At 58.2% G+C, this 26,219-nt stretch overlaps 4 protein-coding genes and 1 long non-coding RNA gene across 5 annotated transcripts; 2 read left to right on the forward strand and 3 right to left on the reverse strand.

Moving 5' to 3' along the window:
* The first annotated feature begins 206 nt into the window (after positions 1 to 206).
* SHARPIN (SHANK associated RH domain interactor) lies at positions 207 to 5,580 on the forward strand. The gene is given in 10 exon segments (XM_045895699.3): positions 207 to 630; positions 917 to 1,091; positions 4,188 to 4,319; positions 4,396 to 4,537; positions 4,613 to 4,703; positions 4,783 to 4,936; positions 5,016 to 5,134; positions 5,220 to 5,348; positions 5,423 to 5,473; positions 5,476 to 5,580. Coding segments are annotated over 10 exon segments (1,203 nt in total). The 5' UTR covers positions 207 to 453; the 3' UTR covers positions 5,509 to 5,580.
* Positions 5,581 to 6,504: 924 nt separating this feature from the next.
* LOC123858639 (cytochrome c1, heme protein, mitochondrial) lies at positions 6,505 to 8,973 on the reverse strand. The gene is made up of 7 exons (XM_045895697.3): positions 8,812 to 8,973; positions 7,997 to 8,193; positions 7,786 to 7,912; positions 7,541 to 7,698; positions 7,294 to 7,454; positions 6,890 to 6,990; positions 6,505 to 6,804 (listed from the first exon to the last, which is right to left on the reverse strand). Exons 1-7 carry the CDS (start codon positions 8,938 to 8,940, stop codon positions 6,700 to 6,702), a joined length of 978 nt encoding a protein of 325 aa, XP_045751653.1. The 5' UTR covers positions 8,941 to 8,973; the 3' UTR covers positions 6,505 to 6,699.
* Positions 8,974 to 9,005: 32 nt separating this feature from the next.
* Positions 9,006 to 12,520, forward strand: LOC123858643 (uncharacterized). Its single transcript, XR_006794172.3, has 2 exons — positions 9,006 to 9,806; positions 11,318 to 12,520. It is a non-coding gene; the product is annotated as an uncharacterized LOC123858643 (long non-coding RNA).
* A 5,700-nt stretch (positions 12,521 to 18,220) lies between these two features.
* GPAA1 (glycosylphosphatidylinositol anchor attachment 1) lies at positions 18,221 to 21,787 on the reverse strand. The gene is made up of 12 exons (XM_045895702.3): positions 21,596 to 21,787; positions 21,131 to 21,310; positions 20,936 to 21,047; positions 20,600 to 20,747; positions 20,418 to 20,519; positions 20,138 to 20,334; positions 19,866 to 20,062; positions 19,620 to 19,773; positions 19,361 to 19,456; positions 19,013 to 19,203; positions 18,764 to 18,934; positions 18,221 to 18,559 (listed from the first exon to the last, which is right to left on the reverse strand). The coding sequence occupies exons 1-12, from the start codon at positions 21,667 to 21,669 to the stop codon at positions 18,316 to 18,318; spliced, it is 1,866 nt and encodes a 621-aa protein (XP_045751658.1). The 5' UTR covers positions 21,670 to 21,787; the 3' UTR covers positions 18,221 to 18,315.
* A 1,086-nt stretch (positions 21,788 to 22,873) lies between these two features.
* On the reverse strand, positions 22,874 to 24,948 carry EXOSC4 (exosome component 4). The gene is made up of 3 exons (XM_045895703.3): positions 24,611 to 24,948; positions 23,388 to 23,594; positions 22,874 to 23,274 (listed from the first exon to the last, which is right to left on the reverse strand). Exons 1-3 carry the CDS (start codon positions 24,779 to 24,781, stop codon positions 22,915 to 22,917), a joined length of 738 nt encoding a protein of 245 aa, XP_045751659.1. The 5' UTR covers positions 24,782 to 24,948; the 3' UTR covers positions 22,874 to 22,914.
* Positions 24,949 to 26,219: the final 1,271 nt, after the last annotated feature.

Consider the following 26,219-nt stretch of genomic DNA (forward strand, 5'->3'; position numbering starts at 1 on the left):
AGCTTCCACTTCTACTGGCTGCGATGCCTGTCCGTCACTCCTCCAGGGCGTGCGAACCCTCCTCCTTTCCTGCGCTCATTGGTTGAGGCCCCTTGTTCGTCCCGCCCCTGGTGTCAGCCCGCTTTCCCGGGAGTGGCTGGCCGGCCCACGCGAGGTGGGCGGGCCGGGCAGCCCAGCGGGCGGCGGGCGGCGGGCGGGAAGGAGCCTGGGAACCGCGTCCAGCTCCGGCCCCGCGCGGCCGGGGGACGCGGGCCGCTGGGCTGCAGCCCCCGCCCGCAGAGCCTCTAGGCCGTGTCCATCCTGGGCAAAGCAGGAGGGGGAGACCCGGGCTCCGACGCTCTGGCCACGGCCGGAACCCCAGGCTCGCGGCCCCAGTTTCCGGTCGGCCGAGGCGCGCAGAGGCCCGAGCCCACGGAAGCGGGCTTGGGGGTCCGGGCCGGGGCCGGACCGGAGATGGCGCCGCCCTCGGACCCGGACTCGGCCGGGGTGCTCCTGGCTGTGCACGCCGCGGTGAGGCCCCTGGGCGCGGGGCCGGACGCCGAGGCACAGCTGCGGAAGCTGCAGCTGAGCGCGGACCCCGAGCGGCCCGGGCGTTTCCGGCTGGAGCTGCTGGGCGCGGGGCCCGGGGCGGTGAGTGGGGCGGCGGGGGCGCGGGACCGGGGTCAGGGTCCTCCGCCGGCCGGCTGTGTGCCCTTGAGCAGTTCATTTGCCCTTGCTTCCGTTTCCTCGTCTGTAGAATGGGGACAAATGCTATACTACCTGCCTTTAGAGGCGTCCCGCGAGGGTTTCGTAAGGTAACTTGGGGGAAGGGCGTAGGACGGCGTAAGTGGTCTATAAATGTGACCTCGTGTTCCTTGGGTCATCATGCAGTGTGTGCTGGCGGGAGACACTGAGCCTGGACTCTCCCCTTCCTCAGGTCAGTTTGGAATGGCCCTTGGAGTCAGTTTCCTACACGGTCCGAGGCCCCAGCCAGCATGAGCTGCAGCCTCCACCGGGAGGGCCTGGGACCCTCAGCCTGCACTTCCTCAACCCCCAGGAAGCTCAGCGGTGGGCCGCGCTAGTCCGAGGTGCCACCATGGAGGGACAGAATGGTTAGTGCTCTGGCAGGAAGATTCATTTTGGCTGGGCAGGGACCGTGAGTGATGGGAGAGAACAGGAGTAGCCCCAGCCCCGCCAGGCCTGGATGGGGGAAGCAGTGGGGAAAGTGGGGCCCACTTTCCCCACTGGTGGGTTCTGGGAAGGCTCCCAGGAGGGAGAAAGTGGAGAAAAGGAATCCAAGCTGAAAAGTTGGAGCCTGGAGTACCAGGCAAATGTGGAGGGGAGAGCAGGCAGGCCCTCAGGATCTGGGTAAGACAGACGGCATCAGGAGCAATGGGGATGTACTCAGTGGGAGAGTGACAGGCTCAGATTCGAGCTACTTAAGACTGGCTGAGACCTGCATCTGTGTGGGGGTGGTGCAGATAGGGCTGGAGAGAAGGCTGTTTCCAGAGATGCTTAGGAGATGGAATTGGCTGGATTTCATGGCTATTTAAATGGAAGAGTTAGTGGTTGAGACAGAAAGCTGGAGGGAGAAGTACTGTAGAGCTCCCAGACAGGGCCTGTGTGGAAGGGCATGGAGGGGAGAGGGGCTAGCTAGGTGGATCTGGGCTGGGGGTGGGGCTCTGAAGAGGTCAACCCAGGTCACTAGGAGAGAGAAGCAAGAGAGAATCTGACAGGCAGACAATGCAGCAAGCAAAGGAGAAGGCCCAGAATCAGAAGAGCTGCCAGAGGGCTGAGAAGAAAACCATACAACGTGACCTAAGAGAGGCCCAGACAACACAGCACTTACAGAAGGAGGAAAGCTGTTCATTCATCTGTTCACCAGCTGTGTATTCAGCACCTGCTCTGTACTAAGCATTTTAGGACTTGGAGATTTAGCATGAATCAAACTTCAAATTCCTGCCCTCTTGGAGCTTACATTTCTAGAGGGGAGGCAGACATGTAAAATAGGTAAACATACACTTGCAGTGAGCACAGCATTGTGTATAGACTTGGGGAATCACTGTGTTGTACACTTAAAACTAATGGAACCTTGTGTATCAGTCCAAAGATACTTATTAGGTGTGGTTTTTTATTTTTTAAAAGATTTTATTTATTTGACAGAGACAGCGAGAGAGGGAACACAAGCAGGGGGAGTGGGAGAGGGGCTGGATCCCAGGACCCTGGGATCATGACCTGAGTCGAAGGCAGACACAACGACTGAGCTACCCAGGCGCCCCTATTTTTTAATTATTATTATTTTTTAAAGATTTTATTTATTAGAGAGAGTGTACACAAGTGGTGGTGAGGGGCAAAGGGAGAGGGAGAAGCCGACTCCCCGCTGAGCAGGGAACCCGATGCGGGCTCCATCCCAGGACCCTGGGATCATGACCTGAGCCGAAGGCAGTCGCTTAACCGACTGAGCCACCCAGGCGCCCCTGTGATCTATTTTGAGTTAATTTTTGTGTAATGCTCACTCTTTGTGATCAGTGGTTTGCAGTGTGCCTTTTGCCATCCTGGAATATCTATAAAAGGAATTTTTTTTTTTTAAAGATTTTATTTATTTATTTGACAGAGACACAGTGAGAGAGGGAACACAAGCAGGGGGAGTGGGAGAGGGAGAAGCAGGCTCCCCACTGAGCAGGGAACCCGATGCGGGCTCCATCCCAGGACCCTGGGATCATGACCTGAGCCGAAGGCAGACGCTTAACCGACTGAGCCACCCAGGCATCCCTTATTTATTTATTTAAGTAATCCCTACACCCAGCATGGGGCTTGAACTCAAAACCCCAAGATCAAGTCACATGCCCCACCAACTGAGGCAGCCAGGTGTCCCTCAATGAAAAAATACTTGGGGCGCCTGGGTGGCTCAGATGGTTAGGCGTCTGCTTTCGGCTCAGGTCATGATCCCAGGGTCCTGGGATCGAGTCCCATATTGGGCTCCTGGCTCAGCGGGGAGCCTGCTTCTCCCTCTCCCTCTGCCTCTCCCCCTGCTCATGCTCTCTCTCTCTGTATCTCTGTGTCTCAAATGAATAAATAAAATATTTTAAAAAAAATACTTAAGTTGGGGGTTGCCTGGGTGGCTCAGGTTTTGGTTAAGCGACCGACTCTTGATTTCGGCTCAGGTCATGGTCTCAGGGGCGTGAGATCGAGCTCCACCTCAGTGGAGTCAGCTTGAGATTATTTCTTCCTCTCCCTCTGCCCCTCCCCCCCGAAAAATATACATATACATACATACATATTTAAGTTGGAAAAAAAAATAAGTAAAATTCCATCAGATGGTGGAGATGGGAGTGCTGGAAGGGAGGGGTTTGCAATTTTAAATACGGTGGCAGGGAAGGCTTCATTAAGGTGACACGAGTGAAATTTGAAGATCCTAGCGTGATCTTCACACCCATGTGGCCAGGAAGCAGCAAGTACAAAAGCCCCCAGGCAAGAGTATGCGTGTGATCTCTGGGACTCGGCCAAGCTGGGCCAGGCCTGGTCCTGGGTGCTCAGGAGCCCTGCTTATGTCAGTGGGCAGATGGCTCAGAATACTGAGGGCCTGAGGCCGCCATAGGAGCGCATCAGCGGCGGGTGGGCTGGGCCTAAGGTGGAAGGTCAGAAGGGGAGACAGTGGCGCAGCCAGCTCTGCAAGGGCGCCCTGAGCAGGCAGTGGCCCAAGAGGGTTTGTTTGGAACGGGAGCCACCAAAGTGTCCTGTGCTGATGGCCAGTAGAGAGGATGGATGTCCCTGAGGCACCACGAAGAGACTCTCCTAACTGCAGGGCTCCTGGTGAGCAGGAAAGGGCAGGCTCCTCCTGAGGATCTGCTTTGGTTCTGCTGCGAGGCCAAGGGAGCATCCCTGGAGGGCTGACGGGGCCTCTTTGGCAGAAGGGCCTAGGTAGGGCTAGACAGAAGAGTCCAGAGCATGCCAGAACCCAAGGAAAAGCCAAGTGCAGCTTCAGCTCCGAGGAGTTGGCAGGGACCTTTCAGGGGTTGGCAGGGGCCAAGGTTGAGGGGGACAGTCTGGCTTAATGTGTGGGCAAGGGCCGCGGCATGGGCTGAGGTGAGCAAGGAGGTGGCAATGGTCCTCGAAACCTGAGGTCAGAGAGCAGAGGCCTGGGTGAGTACTCGGCTTGAGGGCTGGATCTCAGGAGACTCCAGCCCACCCCACATCTTCCCTCCTAGGCAGCCTGCCCCAAGCCCTGGGCCCAGAAATGTGCCCTGTTTCCCCGCCCAGTCCCCCTGAAGTGCCCACACTCCAGGCCCCACAACCCAAGGTGGATCTTTGCTGGAGCCCTGGAGACTCTATGGAGAGAGGTAAAGGCAGGTGGCAGAGGGGGGTGGAAGCAGCAGTCTGTGTTCAGCTCTGATGGCTTTTTCCCTCCCCCTGCAGAAAAGCTGGTGGGGTGCCTGGCCCGGGCCATCGAGGATGGGGATGAAAAGGGGGCAGCCCAAGCAGCAGCCATCCTGGCTCAGCATCACGTGGCCCTCAGTGTCCAGCTCCAGGAGGCCTGCTTCCCTCCTGGCCCCATCAGGTGAGGCCTTCTTCACTCTGACATCCCAACCCTTCCAGGACCCCCACCTTCCCCCTGATCTATGTTCTGGCCCAGGCTACAGGTCACAGTTGAAGATGCTGCATCCTCTGCCCACGTCTCGCTGCAAGTCCACCCCCATTGCACCATTGCGACCCTCCAGGAACAGGTAAGCATGGGGTCTGGGGAGCCCTGCTGGGGCAGGGGGCCTTCAGTGACACTGCCTGGCCTTGATGCTCCGGCCCCAGGTGTTCTCGGAGTTTGGCTTCCCACCAGCTGTGCAGCGCTGGGTCATTGGGCGGTGCTTGTGTGTGCCCGAGTGCAGCCTTGCTTCCTATGGGGTCCGGCGAGATGGGGATCCTGCTTTCCTCTACCTGCTCTCAGCCCCTCGAGAAGCCCCAGGTGAGTCCTTGACGTGGATGGGATGAGGAAGGCGAGGTGCAGCCTGCCACACCCCTCAGCTCCACCTCGTCTACTGCAGGACGCAGCCCTCAGGGCCCCCAGAAGACAAATGGGGAGTTAAGCCGCCTGTTTCCTCAGTCACTGGGGCTGCCCAGAGCTCCTCAGCCAGCCAGCTCCAGCCTCCCCAACCCCCTTCAGGTGGGTCAGGGGCTGGGCAGGGTGGGCCTGGGCCTTCTGGGCCCTGGAAGGAAAGAGAAGCAACGCTCTCTCCCCCTCTCCGCAGCCCGGCTGGTCCTGCCCTTCCTGCACATTCATCAACGCCCCCCACCGGCCTGGCTGTGAGGTGTGCAGCACCCAGAAGCCCTGTACGTGGGAGCCCCTTCCTGCAGCCTCCACCCAGCAGCTGCCAAAGGTACCAGAGGCGGGAAGGGGAAGGGGGCAGAGGGGCCCAACAAGCCCAGTGACCTAGCTTTCCCTCCCGCCCAGGTCACAGAGAGAGAGGATGGCCCAATCCCTCCAGGCCCAAGGTCCCTGGACCCCCCCTCCTGAAACTCTCAGGGGACCTTTGCTGACTGCTCACTAGGGATCACGCCGGGGTTGTGGGGGGGCCACAATCTGGAGTCATTAAAGACACTTCTGAGCCAGCCGAGTGCCCCATCTCTGCGCCTTTCTGCAGACTGAGCTGCTGGGAGGATGGAGGGCGGGGCACAGCCCCACTGGGATGAAACTTGGCAGAGGTGGGGCCTGGTCCTCATCAGCTGGTGGTGGGGCAACCCAGCCAGGTCCAGGTGGCTACTCAAGAGTACTTGGGACTCCAAACCCTAGGGATCCTAGAAGCATGGGGCTGAGCTCTCTTCCCAGACCCCAAGAGTATGAAGAGCCCCCATCCCAGTCCTGCCGCTGACCTTGCGTCTTGTCCACCCAGAAACCTCCAAGCACATGCTCTTTCTCCCACCTGGCTCCCACCCTTCCCAGACTCTGGCTACCACTCGTGGGCTGTTCCAGCCAGGATGCTCCTTACATTCCCCTCCTGGGGACAAGAAAAGCTCCGAAGCTAGGAGCAATAGGGCAGGGCTGTGTGCTGCTGGGACCACCCCAGATGCCCAGCCAGGAGACCAAGAGCACATTCAGGGTGGCTTCTGCCTACTCTGCTTTCTCAGCACAGATGGAGGCTGTCTCCCTTCCCCAGCAGCTCCTCCCTGAGGCCAGGCCTCTCCCCTGTTGAAATGCTGCCAAGTGCTCCTTGTTGCCCTGAGGATGAAAGCCCAGTGGTTCACACACTGACAAATGACTGGTTATTCCACCAGGCCCCTGGGCCATGTCTGGCCAAGCCAGGCCCTTTTCACCTCTGTGATCGGGTACTCCCCACCTCGATGAGTGCTGCAACCTTCTCTCAACAGCTGTTCCCTGTTCCACATGCAGTACTGACTGCAGTCATCCAGTCACCAGTCTGTACATGGCAATGCTGGCCACATTCCATGGAACATCTCTGGGAGCTTGAGAGCAAGGGTCTTAGTCCCTGAGTCCCCTGCAAACTTGTGCTCCCATCACAACAGCTCAAACATGTGTGTTGAGAAACTTAATTTATTTCCATGATGGAGGCTGAAGGATCTGGAGCTAGAACCTGATCTCCTGGCCCCTCCCCTCTTTAACCAAAGAAAGTGGGGCTTGGCCAAGAGGGCCAGCTGAGGCCTGAACAGGTCCAGGGTGGCTCCTTGGCTTGAGGCTCCCCATTCACACAAGACAGCAGACATTGGGCAGGGTCACTTGGGTGGCCGATACGCCAGCTTCCGGCTCTTCAGGACTGACCACTTATGCCGCTTCATGGCGTAGACCAGGGGAATTAGCAAGCCCATCATCATCAACATCTGGGGATGAGGCAGGCTCAGAGGAAGGAAGCAGAAAGGAGCCCTGCCCGGTTCCCAGCCCCTCTCCCAGGCCCAACCCTTTCACCTTGAGCCCCATACGTTTGCGATGGTCGTGCTCTGGCTCGGATGCCCAGCGCAGGAAGGTACACACGTCCTTAGCCACCTGGGACATGGTGGCTGGGGTGCCTGAGTCAAGGAAGAGTGGTAAGGGCTGCCCCTGGAGGTCCCTACCCAACCTGGGATAGCCCTGGAGCACCACCCCCACACACAGCCAGGATGGGCTCCTCACCAAGGCTTCACAAGGAATGGGACCCCCTTCCCCCCAGTACATAGGGGTCTGGGCTAGACGGGACTATGGAGGCTGCCCATAAGCTGGCTCAGACACACAGTGCGTGAGCCAAGGAGAGTGCAGGGCCCAAGACAGGAGAAGCATCCCTGGCAGTGGGAAGAGGACCCAGCATGCTGATCCCCAGGCGGGGGGCTTCTCACCATCATCAAACTCCAAGACCTCATCATAGATGGGAGGAGCCATGGCAATGGCCTGGCCAGGAAAGTAGGGGTTGAAGTAGAGGCCCTCTCGCAGTGACACCCCGGTGGGCGGCTCGCAGTAGCCCGTTAGCAGGGAGAAGACGTAGTCCTCACCACCGTGCCTGAGACCAGATCCTGCCTCCTGAGCCCTGGCACAGGACGGACCTTCCTCTCCCTCCCCGCACCCCCCTGCAGGCAGCCCCCGTACCTAGCTCTCGTGATGTAGCTGAGGTCAGGGGGCAGTGCTCCACTGTTGGCCGCTCGAGCGGCCTCAGGGTTGGGGTATGGTTTCGGGAAGTAGTCAGACAGCTTCCCTGGCCGCATGAACATCTCCCCATCCTCGTTGGGGCCGTCCTGAACCTCCACCTGCCACGAAGAGCCCCATCACAACCCTGCCGTCCACCACAGCGGGAGCCCCAATCCCTGGGTCCTCCTCAGCCCCAGGCCGCGCACCTCCTCCGCAAGCGCCTTAGCTTCTTCTTCCGTGTAGCAGACACCCACCAGGTGGCGGTAGGCCACGTAGTCCATGCTGTGGCAGGAGGAGCACACCTGCTTATACACCTGGAAACCCCTCCGGATACTGAAGAGACGGTACGGATTAGGGGCGGCAGGGATTGCACCCCACCCAGTCCACCCCGAAACCCCCGGCCAGCCAGCAGCACACCTGGTGTGGTCCAGGGAAGAGAGGAGGCCGCGGTGGGACCACGGATAGCTTGGGGGGTGCAGCTCCAGGTCACTGGCACTCACGGCAGAATGCAGAGCCACAGCCAGCCCTGCACCCCCTGCCGCCAGCATGCCCAAGGCGGACAGCATCACTTTCCGGCCCCGGGACAGACCGGCCTTCGACGACAGGGACACTGCCTGCAAGAGCCCCGCTCAGCGCCTGCCAGAACACCACCCGGCCCTACCTGGGGATCTGCCTCTCCGCGCCCACCCCTCCCACTCGTCCACGCAGCGCCGGCCCACTCCTGCGGAGCACCACCGCCCGCCCCACGCCCGCCTCCCCCGACTCCTCGGCCGCGATCCGGCCCGGAGGAGGGGGCGTAAGGCTGGCGTTTGGATCCGGGGCTGGGGCTGAGGTCGACGCAAGCAAGGGTGCTGGGGCAGGCCAAGGTCACAAGCAGCTGTCGAGGTCAGGCTGAGGTCACTTCGGGACGCAGGCCCACTCTGGAAGGCCGGAGCGGGAGCGGGCCCGGGCGCGCCCTCCGCGCAAAGCCCCCGGCCCCGAGCCCCGAGCCCGCAGCGAGCCCGCCCCGCCGCCCCCCACGCTCCGCACAGGGCGCGTCCGCTGCTCGGAGGACTGGGAGCCGGTCCTGCTCCCGGGCGCCTCAGGTCGGCGGCGGCGGGGGTCCGGCCGGGGCGGGGGCGCCGGTGGCCGAGGCCGCTCCCTCGCTGCCCGGCCCGCGCCCAGAGCCGCCGCGCCGTGACCTTCAGGGGCTGCGGGGCCACGCGGCGGACAGGGCCGCGGCCAGAGCTCACCTGAGGCGTCCGCAGCGGGAGCGGGCCGGGCCGCGCGCCGCACAGCAGACCCCGGGCCCGCGCGCCCGGCAAACGCGCGCCCCGCGGGCCCAGCACCGCCCCGCGAAGCGAAGCCGCCGCCGCCGCCATCTTGGCCTCTTCAGCGCGGCCGCTGCTCCCGTCGGCCCCTGCGGCGCCCGGAGCCCAGACGTCGCGAGAGCCTGGGGCGGGGCTCCGCCTCGCCGCGCTCCTCCGGCGGTCGTGGAAACCGGAAGTGGGCCGGGCCGGCGGCGCGGCTTCCGCGTCCGGGCGCGGCTCCCCCGGCCCCCGCGGTCGTGCTCCCCGGCCCGGAAGGCATCGTGGGGGCCGTCGCGCGCGTTCGTGCAGCAGCATTTCCCGCGCGGGCGCGGTGGCCGTCGCAGAGAAGGGGCGGCTGGCGGCCGCGGCCCCCTCCGCCCCGGGCAGGGCCCCGGCTCCGGGCACGAGTGAGCCGGCCCGGAAGGCTGGGGGCCTCCGCGCCGCGGCCCGCGCGCACGGCTGGACGCTCTGCTCGCCCTCCTCCGTCCGACGAGGATTTGCGGGGCGCATGCCATTACCCGGAAGCTGGCGGGCGCGGGAGTCGGGACCCCGGCAGCCGGGGGTCCCCGTAAACCGCCGTCCGTCGGAGGAGTAAGGACCTCGGAAAGTTTGCAGCCCTCTCCCCCCATAAATCCAAGGGAAAGCTCGCAGAGATCGTCTTCAACGTCTTCAGAACCCTGGAAGCTAATTAACCGAAGGACTGCAGCATCCCAGCAGCGTTTGTTTAAGAAAAGCAGCCCAATCTCGGTAAGAACAGGGAGCTGGGAGGTGTTTCCACTTTCCCTGGTTAAAGCTGCTGCCCAGCCCGGAGGTAATCCTGGAAACGACAGCCCACACTCCTGGTACTGAAGGGAGCGGAACCCCTTCCGTGCAGATAATTGCCGTATTTGACTTGTGTGCGGGCCCTCCTGCAAACCTCGCTGCGCTCGCCTCGACCGGTAAGTAGTCTGTGCCTTGAGGCTGTGGGCTGAGGGCAGTTACGGGCGGGCTTGTGATTTCAAAGCTGCCCCAAGCGGTGGGTCACGGCTGCAGCTGCTAAGAGAGTAACCAGAAAGCTTTGAAGGCGAATAGAGCCTCCACACGGATGTTGTGGGATATGAAAGGTCACAAACATAAATAGGGTACGCACATGCTCATGAAAGACCTGGAAAAGCCCTAAATGGTTACCCCCGGCTGACCTTGGGGCCCTGTGCACGGTGAAGGGAATCCGCAGGCAGAGTTGCTGACCGCCGGCCTGAGTGCTGAAAGGCCCGCCTCAACAGGCGCACAGAGCCGTTTGGGAGACTGGGAAGCTCACTGATCGCAGGCATTTAAAGTCTGTCCAATCGTTAGCGGACTGTTGAGCTGACCCAAGAGAGACTTCAGTGGCCACACAGGACAAATATTACAGACTAGACAGAACTAGTTCAGAAAAATCACTACAAAATACAACTACTACAAGCAGCAACAATACTTGGAATCTGATTTCCAGCATCACCACATTGTATTATTTAAAATGTCTAGTTTGGGACACCTGGGTGGCTGAGTCGGTCAAGTGTCTGCCTTCGGCTCAGGTCATGATCCCCAGGTCCTGGGATCGAGTCCTGCATCGGGCTCCCTGCTCGGCAGGGAGCCTGCTTTTCCCTCTGCCTGCCGCTCCCCCTGCTTGTGCGCTGACAAAATATTTTTAAAAAAATTTTAAAGTCTAGTTTTCTTTTTTGTTTTTAAAGATTTTATTTGTCAGCGAGCACAAGCAGGGGGAGCAGCAGAGGGAGAGGGAGAAGCAGACTCCACACTGAGCAGGGAGCCTGACTTGGGACGCAATCCCAGGACCCTGGGATCATGACCTGAGCTGAAGGCAGACACTTGACCAACTCAGCCACCCAGGTGTCCCTAAAATGTCTAGTTTTCAACAAAAAAAAAATTATAAGACACTGTAGAGAGCAAGATGGAGTCACTCACTCGAGCAGGAGCCTGTGTCAAGCAAGGACACAAGCAGGTAAAGGTACCGCAGCCACGAGATCCTGCCACGTCCAGCATCAGCTCACACCCCAGCACTGATAACCAGCAGAAGCAGAGGACGTCTGCAGGGCCCCAGACCCGTTAGATCCCTTTAAAAGGGGAGGATTTTTGCAGCAAACTATCAGTCTCCTCGGACCTGACCCCTCTAGACAGACAGACCCCCTCAGTGTGACCACTTCAGAAAGGCAGTTGCTGGGCACCTGGGTGGCTCAGTTGGTTAAGCGACTGCCTTCGGCTCAGGTCATGATCCTGGAGTCCCGGGATCGAGTCCCGCATCGGGCTCCCTGCTCAGCGGGGGGTCTGCTTCTCCCTCTGACCCTCCCCCCTCTCATGTGCTCTCTCTCTCTCATTCTCTCTCTCAAATAAATAAATAAAATCTTAAAAAAAAAAAAAGAAAGAAAGAAAGGCAGTTGCTGCCCAAGGCTCTGCCCGGTTGATCTCCCAACAGGACTGAGATGCTTCCCTGCTCGAACATAAGGAGCAGTCAGTGCCGAGAGCTGACCCGGACCTGACTGAGACCTCATCTCAGCCGCCGCCCACAGACTGACTTCGTGTTTGGTTTGTGAACTCCCTACCCCCTTGTTATCTTGTTTGTTGTGTGCCGTTTAAGAAGCCAAGTTAATCACATGGTGAAGTATCACTGAGGCTGGAATCCTAAACCTGCTTTATATTAACCTTGCTTTCTGATTGAATAAAGCGGACACTGGGGAAAGACACAGCTCGTGTGTGCACCTTCACAGCGTGTTCAGGACACGTGCTCTACTGCATATTTGAATAGATAGAAGAAAGAATTAGTAAACTTGAAGTTAGGTCACTTGAGATTGTCCAGTCTGAGGAACAGGAAAAAAAAAAGACCATTGGTCTTTTTGGTGGAACACCATTAAGCATACCAGCCTAGGCATAATTTTCAGGAGCAGAAAAGAGACAGAAAAGGCACAGAAAGAATATTTGAAAAAATAATGCCTGAAAATTTCCTAGATTTGATGAAAAGCATGAATCTTCACATCCAGGAAAGTCAATGAATGCCAAGTAGGATAAACTGAAAAAGATCCCCACTTAGACACTTCATAAATTGTTGAAAGCCAAAGAAAAAGACTCTTGAAACCAGCAAGAGAAGTGACTCATCACATATAAGCGATCGAAATACAAACACGTATTTCACATTAGAAACCATGGAGGTCAAAAGGCAGTGGGATTACCTTTTCCAAGTGCTGAAAGAGCAAACCTACCAAGAATTCTATATATGGCAAAACTGTCCCTCAGAAACAAAGGATAAATTAAGACAACCCCAGATAAATAAACTAGGAGAGCTTGTTACAAGAACCCTGCCCTCCAAAAACTACTCAATGGGGTCTTCAGGCTGAAATAAAAGGACACGAGGCAGTAACTCAAATCCACATGAAGAAATAACACCAGTTAAAAAAAAAAAAAAGGGACCAGTAAAGGTACATAGGTAAATATAAAAACAAATATAAATGCATTTTTGTTTATAATTTTTTCCTATCTGATTAAAAAAACCTGCATAAAAGTGATAACTATAAATGTGTGGACAGGCACAGGAGGCATAAAGATGGAATTTGTGACAACAGCATAAAGAAGGGGTGCGGTTATATAAGAGCAACATCTTTTAATACTACTGAAGTTAACTTACTGGTTTTTTAAAAATATTTTTATGTTTTTAATTTAAATTCAATTAACATAGTATATTATTAGTTCCAGAGGTAGAGTTCAGTGATTTATTTTAAAGTATTTATTAGACAGAGAGAGGGAGAGTTCGCGCGCACGCACGAGTTGGGGGAGGGGCAGAGGCAGAGGGAATCCTAAGCAGGCTCTGCTCAGAGCGACATGGTGCTCTATCCCATGACCCTGAGATCATGACCTGAGCTGAAACCAAGAGTTGGATGCTTAACTGACTGAGCCACCCTGGTGCCCCTAAAGATTTTATTTTTAAGTAATCTCTACACCCAATATGGGGCTCAAACTCAAACTCTGAATCCAGGAGTCCATGCTCTACCAACTGAGTCAGCCAGGTGTCCCAGAATTAATTTACTGTTAACCTAAATCAGATTATCAATTAAGATGTTAGTTGTAATCTCAAGGGCAACACTAAGAAAATTACTCAGAAGATATAGTCAAAGAAATAAGATGGTACACTGGAAAACAGCTATCTTAATCTTAAAAAATAAAAAAAAAAAAGTAAATGGATTAAAGTCTCCAATTAAAAGGCAGAAATTGGCATAATGGATTAAAAAAACCCAACTATATGGTGTCTATAAGAAACAAACTTTAGATTCAAGGATACAAATAGGTAGGAAGTAAAAATGTGGAAAAAGATATACCATCTATACTAACAGTAATCAAAAAAGAGCTATACTAACATCAAACGGTATAGACCTTAAAATAAAAATTGGTACCAGAGTTAAAGAAGGACATTTTATAATGAAAAAAGGACCAATCCATCAAGAAGACATAACAATTATGAATATATGTTTGCCTACTGCCCCAAAATACATGAAGTAAAAGTTGACAGAATGGAAGGGAGAAATAGACAATTCAACAATAATAGCTGGAGATGGGGCGCCTGGGTGGCTCAGTCGTTAAGCGTCTGCCTTCGGCTCAGGTCATGGTCCCAGGGTCCTGGGATCGAGCCCCGCATCGGGCTCTCTGCTCGGCGGGAAGCCTGCTTCTCCCTCTCCCACTCCCTCTGCCTGTGTTCCCTCTCTCGCTGTGTTTCTCTCTGTCAAATAAATAAAATCTTTAAAAAAAAACAAAAAATAGCTGGAGACTTCAATACTTCCAGTAATGGACAGAACTAGACAGAAGCTCAGCAAAGAAAGAGAAGACTTGAACAACGCTTAAGCCAGCTAGACTTAACATGCACCCCACAGAAAAGCACATATTCTCAGTGCACACGGAACATTCTTCAGGATAGACCGTTATTTAGAAGATAAAACAAGTCTCAGTACATTTTAAAGTAGTAATATCATACAAAGTACGTTTTTTGACAACAGAATGAAATTAAAAATCAGTAACAAATAAATTTGGGAAATTCATACACGTGAAAAATTAAATAACATATTCCTAAATAGCCAGTTAGTCAAAGAAGAAATCACAGGGAAAATTAGAACGTAATTTGAGGTGAATGAAAACAAAAACGGAGCGTACCAAAACATATGGGATGCGTCAAGAGCAGTGCTAAGGTGGAAATTCAGAGCTTTATATTCAACTTCTAGGTGTATACCCAAGAGAAAACGTACCTTCCCACAAAAACTTGCTCATGAATGTTGACAGGTGCATCCTCCATAATAAGCAAGAAAGAGGAAACAACCCAAATGCCCATCAACTGACAGATGGGTAAACACAATGTGGCATGTCCAGACAGTGGAACGTATTTGGCCACGCAAGGAAGTTGTGACACATACTGCAATGTGGATGAACTTTCAAAGCATCCTGCTGAGTGAAAGAAGCCAGACACAGAAGACCACGTGTGTCTGAGGCTATCCATGTTAAAGTCTGAATCTGGGGTTAGAAAGTAGATTACTGGGCGCCTGGGTGGCTCAGTTGGTTAAGCGACTGCCTTCAGCTCAGGTCATGATTCCTGGAGTCCCGGGATCGAGTCCCACATCAGGCTCCCTGCTCGGCAGGGAGTCTGCTTCTCCCTCTGACCCTCCTCCCTCTCATGCTCTCTGTCTCTCATTCTCTCTCTCAAAATAAATAAATAAATAAATAAATCTTTAAAAAAAAAAAAAAGAAAGTAGATTACTGGTGTCGGGCTGGAAGGGCAGGAGGCGGAGGCACAGGCTGCTTTGGGGGCAATGAGTGTTCTGAGGAACATGCACAGGCCTTGAAGACCAAGGTAAGGAGTTTGGGTCTCTCCTGGGAGTGCTGGGCATCCCCTGAAGAGAGACAAGATTGACGCTGAGGCCAGGGTTGCATGAGTGTGCCAAGGGAAAAGGTGCATGCGCGTGGGGTGTTCAGGTTGGGATACTGTAACTTAGAGATGACCATCACACATCCAGGAGGCCAGAGGTGACACACTGGGGCCTCAGAAGAGGGGCCTGGGCAGGAGACAGGACCTGAGTGTGGGCATGAAGGCAGTTGGGGCTTGCGGGTGCAGTTTTTGGCTAACGGTGTCCAGAGCAGCCCCCAACCTGCCGACCTTGAAACTTTAGGTGGAGTGGGGTGACTAGGCAAATGGTTTGAGAAGAGCGCAGGAGATCTGGGACACCCAGGTGAGTTGCTAGAGGCATCCCAAGGCCAAGTAGGGTGTCTGCAGTGGGCCTGGTTGTGGGGAGGCTGCTGGGTGTTCTGAGGTGGGTGGAGGGTGGCCTGCCTGGCTGGGGGCTGCTACCCTCACCTTACTGGGCTCACCCCACACCACAAGCCATAGGCAACTCTCCAGGGCCCTGTGGAAGCTGTCAGGTCTGCCCCCCAGAGCTTCCTCCTGGACCTCCGGAGGGTCTCCCTCTGCTTCTTTTTTCTTTCATTTAACAAATACAGATGAATATTCTACCATGTATCTGGCTCTGAGCTAGAAAAGTGGCAGGAAATTACACAGTGTCCCTGCCCCCCATGGTGCTTCCGTTCTGGGGCGTGGGAAGCAAGCAACAAATGAGTACGTCCTACTAAGTACAGATTATCAACACAACAACCATATACTTCCAAATTCATCTAGCTGGTAACTGAGTCCTCTTGCGAGCTGGGTTCAGCGATAGTCTCTCTTGTATTACCTGGAACTAGATCTGAGTGTCAGAAAATAATTGCTTATATAAGGTACAAGTCTGTTTCTCTTTCTAGTAAATGAAGCCCAGTTGAGCAAACCAGGGCTGTGTGATGCCTTTGGATGGTCGGGGAGTCCCTGTTCCTCTCCCTCCGTTCTCAACACAGGCTGTACCTCGTGTCTTAGACACACTTCACGTTCCGACCATCACTTCCACATTCCCATGGGCAGAGGAAAGGAAAGGGCTCAGAGGGCCGGTCTCTCTGGGTGAGGTCTTTGCTTGGTATTCACCCCGAAGCTTCTGTTCTTATCCTACTGGCCCCCCCATAGTCACAAGGCCACACCTCCAGGCACAGGGATCAAAATTGGGCTCTCTATGACTAAGAAGGACAGATAATGGAGACACGTCGCAGACGTTGCCACACCATCAATATAAAGCATTTAGGACCTTATACTCTGTCCTTGTACACCTGACCTACATCTTTACAGCTTGACATTCCCTTGTTTTTTCTTTCTCTTTTAAGTAGGCTCCACGCCCAGTGTGGAGCCCAATGCAGGGCTTGAACTCACAACCCTGAGATCAAGACCTGAGCTGAGACCGAGTCAGACACTTAACTGACTGAGCCACCCAGGTGCCCTGAGCTTTCCTTGTTTTAAAACAATGTATAGGGGCGCCTGGGTGGCTCAGTCAGTTAAGCGCCTGCCTTCGTCTCAGGTCATGATCTCGGGGTCCTGGGCTCCCTGCTCGGTGGGGAGCCTGCTTCTCCCTCTCCTCCCTGCTCGTGCTTCTGTGCTATCTCTGTCTTTCAAATAAATAAAAATAAAATCTGGGTGCCTGGGTGGCTCAGATGGTTGGGCGTCTGCCTTCAGCTCGGGTCGTGATCCTGGGGTCCTGGGATCGAGTCCCGCATCGGGCTCCCTGCTCGGCGGGGAGCCTGCTTCTCCCTCTGCCTCTGCCTCTCTCTCTCTCTGACTCTCATGAATAAATAAATAAAACATTTAAAAAAAATAAATAAAATAAAATCTTAAAAAAAAGTATCGTACAAGTGACATTACTGAAAATCACAACAGAAATCCCACTTCCCTGGACGCCTGGGTGGCTCAGTCGGTTAAGCGTCTGCCTTCAGCTCAGGTCGTGGTCCCAGGGTCCTGGGATCGAGCCCCACGTTGGGCTCCCTGCTCCTCGGGAGCCTGCTTCTCCCTCTGCCTCTGCCTCTCTCTATCCCTCATGAATAAATAAATAAAATCTTTAAAAAAAAAAAAATCCCACTTCCCTGACAAATCAGCTTTGTCGTTCCCATGGTTTCAAATCTTTTGTATAAACAGGAAGAATTCTGCAAGGTAAATTCAGAACACAACTGAGGTAATCTTTTTGCTTTTGCCCCCCTACCTGTATGTTCCACGATTTAATGTACTTTCAAGATGTGTGTTTTAAGGGACTAACTGCAGTTAAAAATGGCTGATTGAGGCCAAAGCCTGGCTAAAAGGCCTAGAAGGGGTTTTGTACTGGATGCCAGCTCCCCCACACACAGACAGCAGGGACTAAGAGCGGAGACGTCTGTGCGTCTTAAGAGGACAGCAAGGCCACGGAGAAGTGGGGCCTGACCTATGAGAGGTCAGACTCAACAGCAGCCAGCCTGGGAGGCACCCTGGGGTGCTGAGTCTCTGAGTCTCTCTCCAGCCTCAGGAGCAGAACAGTTTGCTCAACAATAAAGGGATCCCAGCTGGATCTTGGGAACAAGCAGGCCAGTGACAGGCCGCTAGTCACAGTGGGTCTCCAACACCCTTGCCGACCGCCATCCCCCACAATGCTGGACACAGAGGTGCCCATCAGCAGAGAACCAGCAGGGCTCTGCGGGCTAGAGCTTCCTCCATAGGACCTCCCAGGCCCCACCATTCTGGGTGTGGCACTGAAGGGACACTGAAGAGACACTCTCTGCGTGGGGCCACTCTGCCGCCCCATCAGACCCTTCCGGGAGCTGATGTGGGCCTGGCATCGCTGAAAAGCTACATTTTGCTTTTCTCTTCCCTTTCTTCCCTCCAGGATGGACACTAACCTCCCGACTCCCTTCAGGGGACCCGTGGCCTGCTGCCCCGAGGTGGTGCTGGGTGGGCTGTTCCACCTTGGTCTGCCTCTTAGGGTTGGCTGGCCTGGGCCGGCTCAGCTCCAAGGAAGCTGGCTAGGTGCCCCTCCCAGACCCACGCCGCGGTTCTGGCCTCGGCAGTGCCACTCCCCACGCCCCAGGTCTTCTCTGCAGGGCTCCACTCCAGCCCCTTTGCCCCTTCAACTCCAGCGCTGCAGACAGAGCAGTGTGGTCTCTGGGACCTCAGATCCTGTCAGGCCCAAGCCCTGCTCCCACTGTGTTTCCTCTTACCCAGCACCCTGCCTCCTACCGTGATGCTTCTGGGGCGGGGGCCAGGGCGGGGTCTGTGCGTGCCGTTTTCAGTCCAAGCCCAGTGTCCACCCGAGGCTCTCCTCCGAGGCTCGTGTGGCTGGGCCCTCACTCCTGCCAGCAGTAAGTGGACCAGGGCAGTGCCCTCCAGAAAGGAGGTGTGTGGGAAGGCCAGGCCTTCAGGCAGAGCTTCTCGCCCACGGGCCTGGGGGCCCCGCACGGACAGCAGACAGTTGGCCAACAGCCCCAAACTCCTGTTTATTTCCCAAGAGGGAGACAACGCGGGGGGGGTCCCCACCCCAGTCCTGACGCTGCAGGGCCGTGGGCCACACATCACTTCCAGAAGAGCACGTTCCAGAAGAGCAGCCAGCAGGGGTAGAGGCCCAGGGCCAGCAGCGGAAAGAGCAGGGCGCCGTAGGTGTGGTGCTCCAGCATGCCCTGGGCCAGCGCGGCCAGGAAGAGCTGCCAGCCCTCGGCCAGCGACACGGGAGCCTCCTGCAGCTCCCGCCACACGAACAGGCCGCCCAGCAGTGTGGCGGCCGGGCTCGTCAGCACCAGCAGGGCGGCCCAGAGTGGCCTGGGTAGAGGGACAGGGTCAGGTCGGGCTCTGGGGGGCACAGACACCAGGTGGGCGAGGGGGTCCGCAGGAGGGAGGCACAGTGGGAGTGGGCGAGGGGTCCCGCGGGAGGGCACAGTGGGAGTGGGCGAGGGGGTCCCGTGGGAGGGCACAGTGGTGGTAAGGAGCACAGGGCCTGGGCTTGGGACGCGGCACCGCACGTACCGGGGCCCACAGGGCTTGGTGAGGGCAGCAGCGGGCACCATGGTGGCAGCCAGCAGGAAGCCCAGCGAGAAGTTGGTGAGGGCGATGCAGGCCAACTGCAGCACCAGGTATATGAGGGCCACCAGCTTCAGCGCCATCCAGCCTCTGTCTGGGGCCTGTGTGCTCACCACCCTGCGAGGCGAGGGGCTCAGAGGCGGTGCGTGTGCGGCCAGGGTGCCCCAGCCCACCCCCCCCGGCCTAGCTCCTCACCGCTGGGTGCTGTGTGGAAGGGCCAGGCCCGCTGCATAGATGGCCAGCAGGGTCAGCACCACGGCCTCGGCCTCGGCCACGGGGAAGTGCTGGGCAGCCACGTGTTGACCCAGCACGGGCAGGATGTAAAGGGCCAGGCCCATGGCCTGTGAGATCAGCAAGGGCGCCACAAGCGAGGCCAGCCCCACGGTCTGCAAGGGCACACGGACACTGGGGAGATGGGCCCTGGGGCCAGGGGGCCCCAAGGATCCTCACCACCACCCCACCGATCAAGACTGCACTGCAGCAGTAACGATCACCCGGAACCCTGGAAGCCCACCCCAAAAGCAGGAGCGGGGGGACCATCACCTGTGTTGGCAGGAGGGGAGGACTAGGTCCAGAGGCCCCCCCAGGCTCCTCGGGGCCCACTCCGGCCTCATGCAACTGCATCCACAGTTCCAGAGCGTGGTCTAGTCAAGGACCCTGACGACGGGTGTGATGGAATCCGCCCGGCAGGGGACCCGGGGCTCACTCCCACTCCCCCCCTTCAAGTACGGACGGTCCTCCCCAGCCTAGAGTGGAGAGGACCTGAGACTGGCCACAAGTGGACACGGGGTTCAGAGGATATCTTGAGACCAAGGACCAAGAGCAAAAAGCCAACAGCAGGCATGTAGAGGCCGATGGAGACGAAGCGGGAAAGCGCGGGAAGCAGGTAGAAGAAGAAGGACTGGTGCAGGCGCTCCAGGAGATGGTTGAGCTTGCGGAACACGCCCTCCAGGGCCCTGCCAGGGTGGGATGGCGTCATGGCCAGCCAGGCCCCCCAGACGCCCCCCAATCCACCCCAAGATGGAAGGGGGGTCCAGAAGCCACTTACTTGCCCACTGCCACCAAGTCATACTTATATTGTCGGAAGCTGTTAATGCCACGGATGGTCAGGGCCTCCACACGGTAGCGCAGGAAGAGGCCGTGAGGGCCATGGGGGCGGCCAGAGGCCTGCTGCAGGACCATGAGCAGCAGGGTCTGCAGACCCTGCAGAGGCCCATCTATGGATGTCCAGTCCTGGGGCTGGAGCTTAGAGGGTTTGGGGGCACGGTCAGAGAAGCCCCACACAGGGCCCACACTTCCCAGGCAGGCTGCCCCCCTTACCTTGCCCTGGAGAGTGCACAGCAGCCCCCCTTTCTGACAGAAAGTCTGGAAGAGGTTGAGCAGATCGAGGTTGGGCAGCTGCCCGTTGAGCCCCTCCACAGCCACATCAAGGCTTGTGACCACATCACTGCTCAGCTCCAAGGCCACAGCTGCCTGGATGGCCCCAGCCCGGCCCTGCAGAGGGGATGACTGCATGCCTGTAGGAGCAGGTGAAGGAGCTGCCTATGGGGGCCGACGAGGACAGTGAGCCTGACAGAGGGGCCAGGGCAAGAGCACCCACCGGTGATGTTGACATCGTGGTAGGCCTCCAGCCAAGCCTCAGTGCCCAGAAGGTCTTGTTCTGTCACCAGGAAGATGATGTCTTTGGCCCAGTAGATCTGCCCTGGAGGCCAGAAGCTAGGTCAGCAGGGCCTGGGACAGTGGCCAAACCCTCCCTTGCCAGCAGCAGACCCTGAGCCTCACCCCGAAAGTGGGCAGCGAGTGCCAGCAGCAGCCCCACAGCCTGGCTGTTGGTGGAGTCAGGGCCGCAGGGTACGGTGAGCACCAGGGACTCGGTGCTGGCAGCGCGCGGGGCCCGCAGGATGCCATACACGTTGGTACCTGACACCACCTGCGTGCAGCATCGGAGAAGCGTCAGCACCACCCCACCCCGGACGGCTGAAGCCTCTCCCTCGTCGCCCTAGATTGCCCACCAGGGATTCCCGGGGCCCCAGGACACGCCACCACCGGGCTTCCCGGCCCCAAGCCGCCCCCCTGAGGTGCTTTTTGGTCCCACGCACACCCCCTCCCCCACAGTACATAGCGCTCGTGGGTCTCATCAGGAAAGGGCAGTTTCCGGGAGAAAGTCTGCGTGTAGACCTCCAGCCCCACTGACCGCATCGTCCGCTCCAGCCACGCCACTGGCAGAGCCCTAGAGACACGACGAGAGCCGCTAGGCAGAGCTCCCTGGCTTTGAGCACCGCTGTCTCCCCGTACCCGCAGCTCTCCGCTCACCCCGACTTCCTGCGGTGGGCAGCAAAGTCTCGGGCAAAGCTCCGGGCACGGTCTCCGCCCGCAAACTGCTCCTCCACCATGGTGGAGCCCATGGCGTTCTCCGACATGTAAGTGCGTTGGGTCAACGGCGGGAAAGCCAGCGCCAGGAACCAGGCGATGCCCGCCACGTAGCTGAGCACGCTGCAGGGAGACGGTGGAGGGGCCCCCGGAGCATTAGCGCGTCCGGGGACTCCCGCCCGTGGCCTCCACCTCTGCACCGGGGATGGCGGGGGCGTGTCGGCGGGACCTGACCCCGGAGTCCCGGCACGCGGGACGTCGGGCGGGAGGGCTGAGCCCCAGACCCGATGCCCCGGGCGAGGCCCGCGGGCGCGACGCGACTGGCGCGAGCAGCCCGCGGGCGGTGGGGGCGGCGGCCGCTCGAGCGCCGGGTCCTTCGGGCCCCGCCTTCCTGGGCCCCGCGCTCACCAGAGCGGCGCGTTCAGACGCAGCACGAGGCGGGCGAGGGCGCGCCGGCGCACCGGGTCCGACAGGAGGCCCATGGCGAGGAGAGGCGGCTTCGGGGCCGCGCCCGCCCGCCAGCTCCAGCCGCCCAACCGGCGCCGCGCTCCCGCCGGACCCGAAGCCCCGCGCCCGCCCGCACTTCCGGTCCCGAAGGCCCTCGCGCCGCCGCGCATGCCCAGAGCAGAGGCGGTGCGGGGCTGGGCCGCGGTGGGAGTGTCTCCGCCCGCCCGGAGCGGCCTCCCGGAGGACCCGTCCCCAGCAGGACGACCGGCCGGCAGCTGTACTGCGCCAGAGGAAAGCAGTGAAGATGACCCGCTGCCGCCGCGGCTGGTGGGGGAGAGCGAGAATCAGGGAGGGGATGAACAGGACAGGTGGGAGGGAAACTGGAGAGCACGGACGCCCCAGGAGGTTGAACGTGCTGCTACGGGCAATGACAGGCCTGGGTGCCATGGGTGGGTAGGGAAGGAAGAGGGTTCCCGTTGACTGAGAGACCAAGGCATTGGCAGATTCATTTCTATGGATGTTGGTCAAAAATGGCAGTGAGTGCAGAAGGGAAATCACAGTGTGAGCCCAGCACCAAAGTTACCAGGGTCAGAGGACCACCGGGAGGAAGGTGCAGATGGTCCTCTTGGCCAAAAGGGTTTCAAAAGAGCTGGGGTACGTGGAGTAGAAAGTGGGGAGCACTCCTATTCAGATCAGGAGGTGCCTGGGTGAGGGCTGCAAAGGCCAGTGTTTGGGGTTCAGGCAGGCGGCGCTTGCGCGTCTGTCTGTGCGTATGTAGTGAAGACCCCTTCGCAACCCCTTCCCCCAGGTGAGAACATGTTATCTGTTGTACTTTTGGAGTCTGAGGTTAAGTAGGCCCCAAGGGCTCCTAGGGTGGAAGGGGCCATTCAGCTCAAGCCATAGTCCAGAGGATATGGGGCATGGCCCCCACATCTCCATGGTGGGCCCCGGATATGCTGGTGTGAAAACAGACTCCAGTCCAGTGGCTTGGCTCGTTATGCCAGGCCACGTCTCACTGCTCAGCTGCCTTGAACCCTTCCCGGCACAACTGCTCTGTTCATCCAGGGACACACTCCCCGCCCCCCCCCCGCCCCTTCTTCGGGCTGTGAGCCTTGAGGCTGCAAGAGGTATGTATTTCATGTGTGGAGGATGGGGACGGTCCCTAGTCACCCCAGGGGCAAGCACCAGGCCAGGCTCTGAGGGTGTAGTAGTGCTGTGGGGAGATCAAAATACAGCAGATTATGTGTGGGTTTTATTCTGGGCATGAGGGGGCCAGATGCTCAGTCCCCTAGCAAAGTAGAGGCCTCACGTACATGTTGCCGAACCACACGGTCCAGCAGTGTGTGCACGTCCCGGGCAGCCCGGGCAGCGGCCTCTAGCACCTGCTCCAGGTGGTCCTCATGTAGCCTGGCATCCATTTCAAGGAGTGCAATCTGGCCTGAGGCTGGCAGCAAGGCCAGGGCCAGCTGAGGACCACCAGCTGCCTCTTCCACGTGGCTGAGGTCCGCCAGAGCTGTGTTGTCCACAAAGCCGGCTGAGCAGGCGCACACAAAGTCCCGCACGGGTATTCCGGCATCCAGCACTGCCAGCGTGGCTGCATTCACACAAGCTGCATAGGTCCCACCGTCTGCCTGCAGCACCTGCAGGAACCCCCCAGTGGCATCAGTCCCTTAGGCTCCTGACCCCTGACTGCCATCCCCACCTCCCCCTCCACCCCTCTCCCTCCCTGGGTTGATGGCTGCTGCTTGCTCACCTGCACATATATATCAATCTGGGAGCGTGGGTGCAGCTGCGTAAGGATGGCGGCCTCGAAGGTCTGACGCAGCTGCAGGCCCATCTCGCAAGACTTGCGGTCCCCGTGTGGTCGCCGCTTGCGTTCGCCTGTGCTGAAGGTCGCAGAACTATACTGACAGTTCACCAGGGCCCTGTCTGGCAGGGCTCGTGCTCGGGAGCCCCGGATCTGGGGGAGGAAGGACACATGAGCCAGGCTCACTGCTCCCCAGCTCACACTACCCTTCCTTTGGCTCAGGCCCCAGACCTCAGCTTCCCTCTCACGCTCCTTCTACTTCCAACATCTCCGGAAGCACAGCTATTTTACCTCCGCAACAGCCCGTGGGAGCGCCGGTTGGCCAGTCTCTAGGCCACCATCGTGCCTGGGTATGATTTCTCTTAACAGGCCTCTCTGTTTCCATCCCCGCCTCATCTTCTCCCAACCCATTCTCCATTTGTAGCCAGAGCGGGTATATTCACAAATATCAAGTCTGATTTCGTCTCCTCTACACATTCACCTATTCTACTGCCTCGCAAAGCTTCCCCATCACGTGTGAGATAAAATCCTAGTTTCCCCGGTCTACAAAGCGGCGAGTTCTTGCGTCCCCAGAGACGCCTCGATCCCGTCTTGAGTTCTTCCCCATCTCCCCACGAGCAGCCCTTCTGCTCTGCAAACGCGCCACGCTTGTTTCCACCCCAGCGCTCTTCGCTTCTCCAGCAATGGAGACATGGCACCAAAACCAGGTTTTATTTACAGTCCCTGTCCTCGCGGAGTTTACGTTCCCGTGAGGAGTTAAACGGAGGGCTAGCTGAATTGATGTCTGAGGTGACCGGTTTTGGAAAGGCAGGGAGGGAAGGGTGTGGTGGTAGGGGAGGGGCTCGCCACGCGAGGAAGGTGGTCGGGGGAGGCGGCCCCCGGAGGATGACGTCGGAGTGGACCGCGGAGAGGAGCAGGAGGCGGAGGAGAGCGGGAGCGCGCCTGGCGCTTCCAGAACAGCAAGGATGGGTGCAGGGCGGAGGGGACGGCGGCCGGTGCGAAAGGGGGACCGCGGTGCACCACACTGCAAGGACCTTGGCTTGGGCTCCGAGCGAGCCGCGACGGAGAAGATGGGCTGCGTGAACGGAGGCGCGCCAGCCGGGCCCCCAGAGCCTCAGCTCGGCCCGCGGGCCCCGCGCACCCCGCCCGGCTCGCGCATGCCCACTCGCCTCGTGCGGCCCGTAGACCACCGCAAGCGCCTTGGTGTTGCCTTGCTCGATGTAGGCCGAGCCGTCGGCCTGCGCGAACACGCCCATCCGCGCCTGGATCTTGCGCAGCTCCCCCGCGCGCCGTCCGTCTACCCGGTAGCCCTGGTCCGACAGGAGCTCCAAGCCCGCCATGTCGCCCGGCTGCTCGCCGCGCTCCCGCCTCCCTCAAAACTACAGCTCCCGGCGGCCCTACCCCCACTTCCGACCTCCCAAGGGCCCACGGCTTCCGCCGGTCCAACCCCCCCACTTCCGGCCTCGGAGAACTACGGTTCCCCCAGGGCGCCAGGCGGCCCCACTCTCTCTACTTCTGGTCGTGGGAACTACGCTCCCCCGCGGCGCCACGTTCCTCACTTCCGGCCCCGGGAATGTGCGGACCCAGGGGAGGAGGGCTGTCCCACGGCTGCCAGAGGTGGGGACCGGCTCGGCAAAGAACCCCCGGTCGCGCCCCCTTGGGTTTGTCGTGGGGGCGGTCCTTATGCTCCCCGGGACCTCCCTGGCTTCCGCCGCACGCGCCTACGCCGGCTCCCAAGGCTCTCAGGACTCCCGCGGCGCCTGCGCCCCGCCGGCCCCGCCGGCCCCGCCCCCACCGAGCCCCTGCGCCTGCGCCCCGCCAGCCCCGCCCCCGCAGAGCCCCTGCGCCTGCGCCCGCCGGCTCCACCCCACACCTGCGCCCGCGCCCCGCCAGCCCCGCCCCGCGCCTGCACCTGCGCCCCGCGGGCCCTGGCTCGCCGGCTAGCTGGCCTCTGCCGCTCCGCATCCCCGGAGGCTCCTTGCGCGTTCGGCGGGCGAGCGCAGCTCGTGCTGGGAGGAAGCGGCGTCCTGTCTCTGATGGTTTCTAGTTCTTCCGCAGCCATAAATGCATTCATTCTCCCAAGCTGAGGCGCCCTTGTGTTTTTTTGTTTTCTTACCGTTTAGTGTTTACATTTGTTCATTAAAAAAATTGACGCATAATTTGTATCGTACACAGGCATGCTCATATTCTTTTTATTTTATTTTTTAAAAGATTTTATTTATTCATTAGAGAGAGAGCATGAGCAGAAGGGAGCAGCAGGCAGAGGGAGAAGCTGACTCCCTGCTGACCTGGGATCCCTTGGCAGGACTCACTCCCAGGACCCTGAGGTCATGACCTGAGCCAAAGGCACTTAACCATCTGAGCCACCCAGGTGCCCCTCATTCTCTTTAGATAGCGATGTAGGAAAGATGTTAGGGTTCGAAGCCAACCGCCAAGAAAGAATTCTCAAGATGTCTTGGGTGCAAAAAGGTGATTTTAGGGACGCCTGGGTGGCTCTGTTGGTTGGGCGTCTGCCTTCAGCTCAGGTCATGATCCCAGGGTCCTGGGATTGAGTCCTGCATCGGGCTCCCTGCTCAGCGGGGAGTCTGCTTCTCCCTCTCCCACTCCCCCTGCTTGTGTGCTTTCTCTCTGACAAATAAATACAATCTTCCTTTAAAAAAAAAAGTGGTTATATTAAAGCACAGGGACAGAACCCATGGGCAGAAAGAGCCACACTGGGGTCATGAGGAGTGACCCATTATACACTTTCAAGTTGGGAGGGGGTTAGGGAGAGCGTAA

This window comes from Mirounga angustirostris, unplaced genomic scaffold (genome assembly GCF_029215605.1).
Source record: "Mirounga angustirostris isolate CCGP_5_RB_7025 unplaced genomic scaffold, mMirAng1.0.hap1 SCAF_4, whole genome shotgun sequence".
NCBI lineage: Eukaryota > Metazoa > Chordata > Mammalia > Carnivora > Phocidae > Mirounga > Mirounga angustirostris.

Excerpts from the sequence above, each read along its gene's own strand:
- LOC123858639 (XM_045895697.3), bottom strand. The coding sequence starts at position 8,940 with ATGGCGGCGGCGGCGGCTTCGCTTCGCGGGGCGGTGCTGGGCCCGCGG. Across the intron at positions 7,913-7,996 it reads TCTTCCCTGGACCACACCAG|TATCCGGAGGGGTTTCCAGG; the intron begins GTGTGCTGCTGG and ends CCGTCTCTTCAG. Across the intron at positions 7,699-7,785 it reads CTAAGGCGCTTGCGGAGGAG|GTGGAGGTTCAGGACGGCCC; the intron begins GTGCGCGGCCTG and ends TCTTCGTGGCAG.
- GPAA1 (XM_045895702.3), bottom strand. The coding sequence starts at position 21,669 with ATGGGCCTCCTGTCGGACCCGGTGCGCCGGCGCGCCCTCGCCCGCCTC. Across the intron at positions 20,520-20,599 it reads ACTCGCTGCCCACTTTCGGG|GGCAGATCTACTGGGCCAAA; the intron begins GTGAGGCTCAGG and ends TCTGGCCTCCAG. Across the intron at positions 18,935-19,012 it reads CTTCCACACAGCACCCAGCG|GGTGGTGAGCACACAGGCCC; the intron begins GTGAGGAGCTAG and ends CTCGCCTCGCAG.
- EXOSC4 (XM_045895703.3), bottom strand. The coding sequence starts at position 24,781 with ATGGCGGGCTTGGAGCTCCTGTCGGACCAGGGCTACCGGGTAGACGGA. Across the intron at positions 23,595-24,610 it reads TGGTCTACGGGCCGCACGAG|ATCCGGGGCTCCCGAGCACG; the intron begins GCGAGTGGGCAT and ends TTCCTCCCCCAG. Across the intron at positions 23,275-23,387 it reads AGATTGATATATATGTGCAG|GTGCTGCAGGCAGACGGTGG; the intron begins GTGAGCAAGCAG and ends GGGTTCCTGCAG.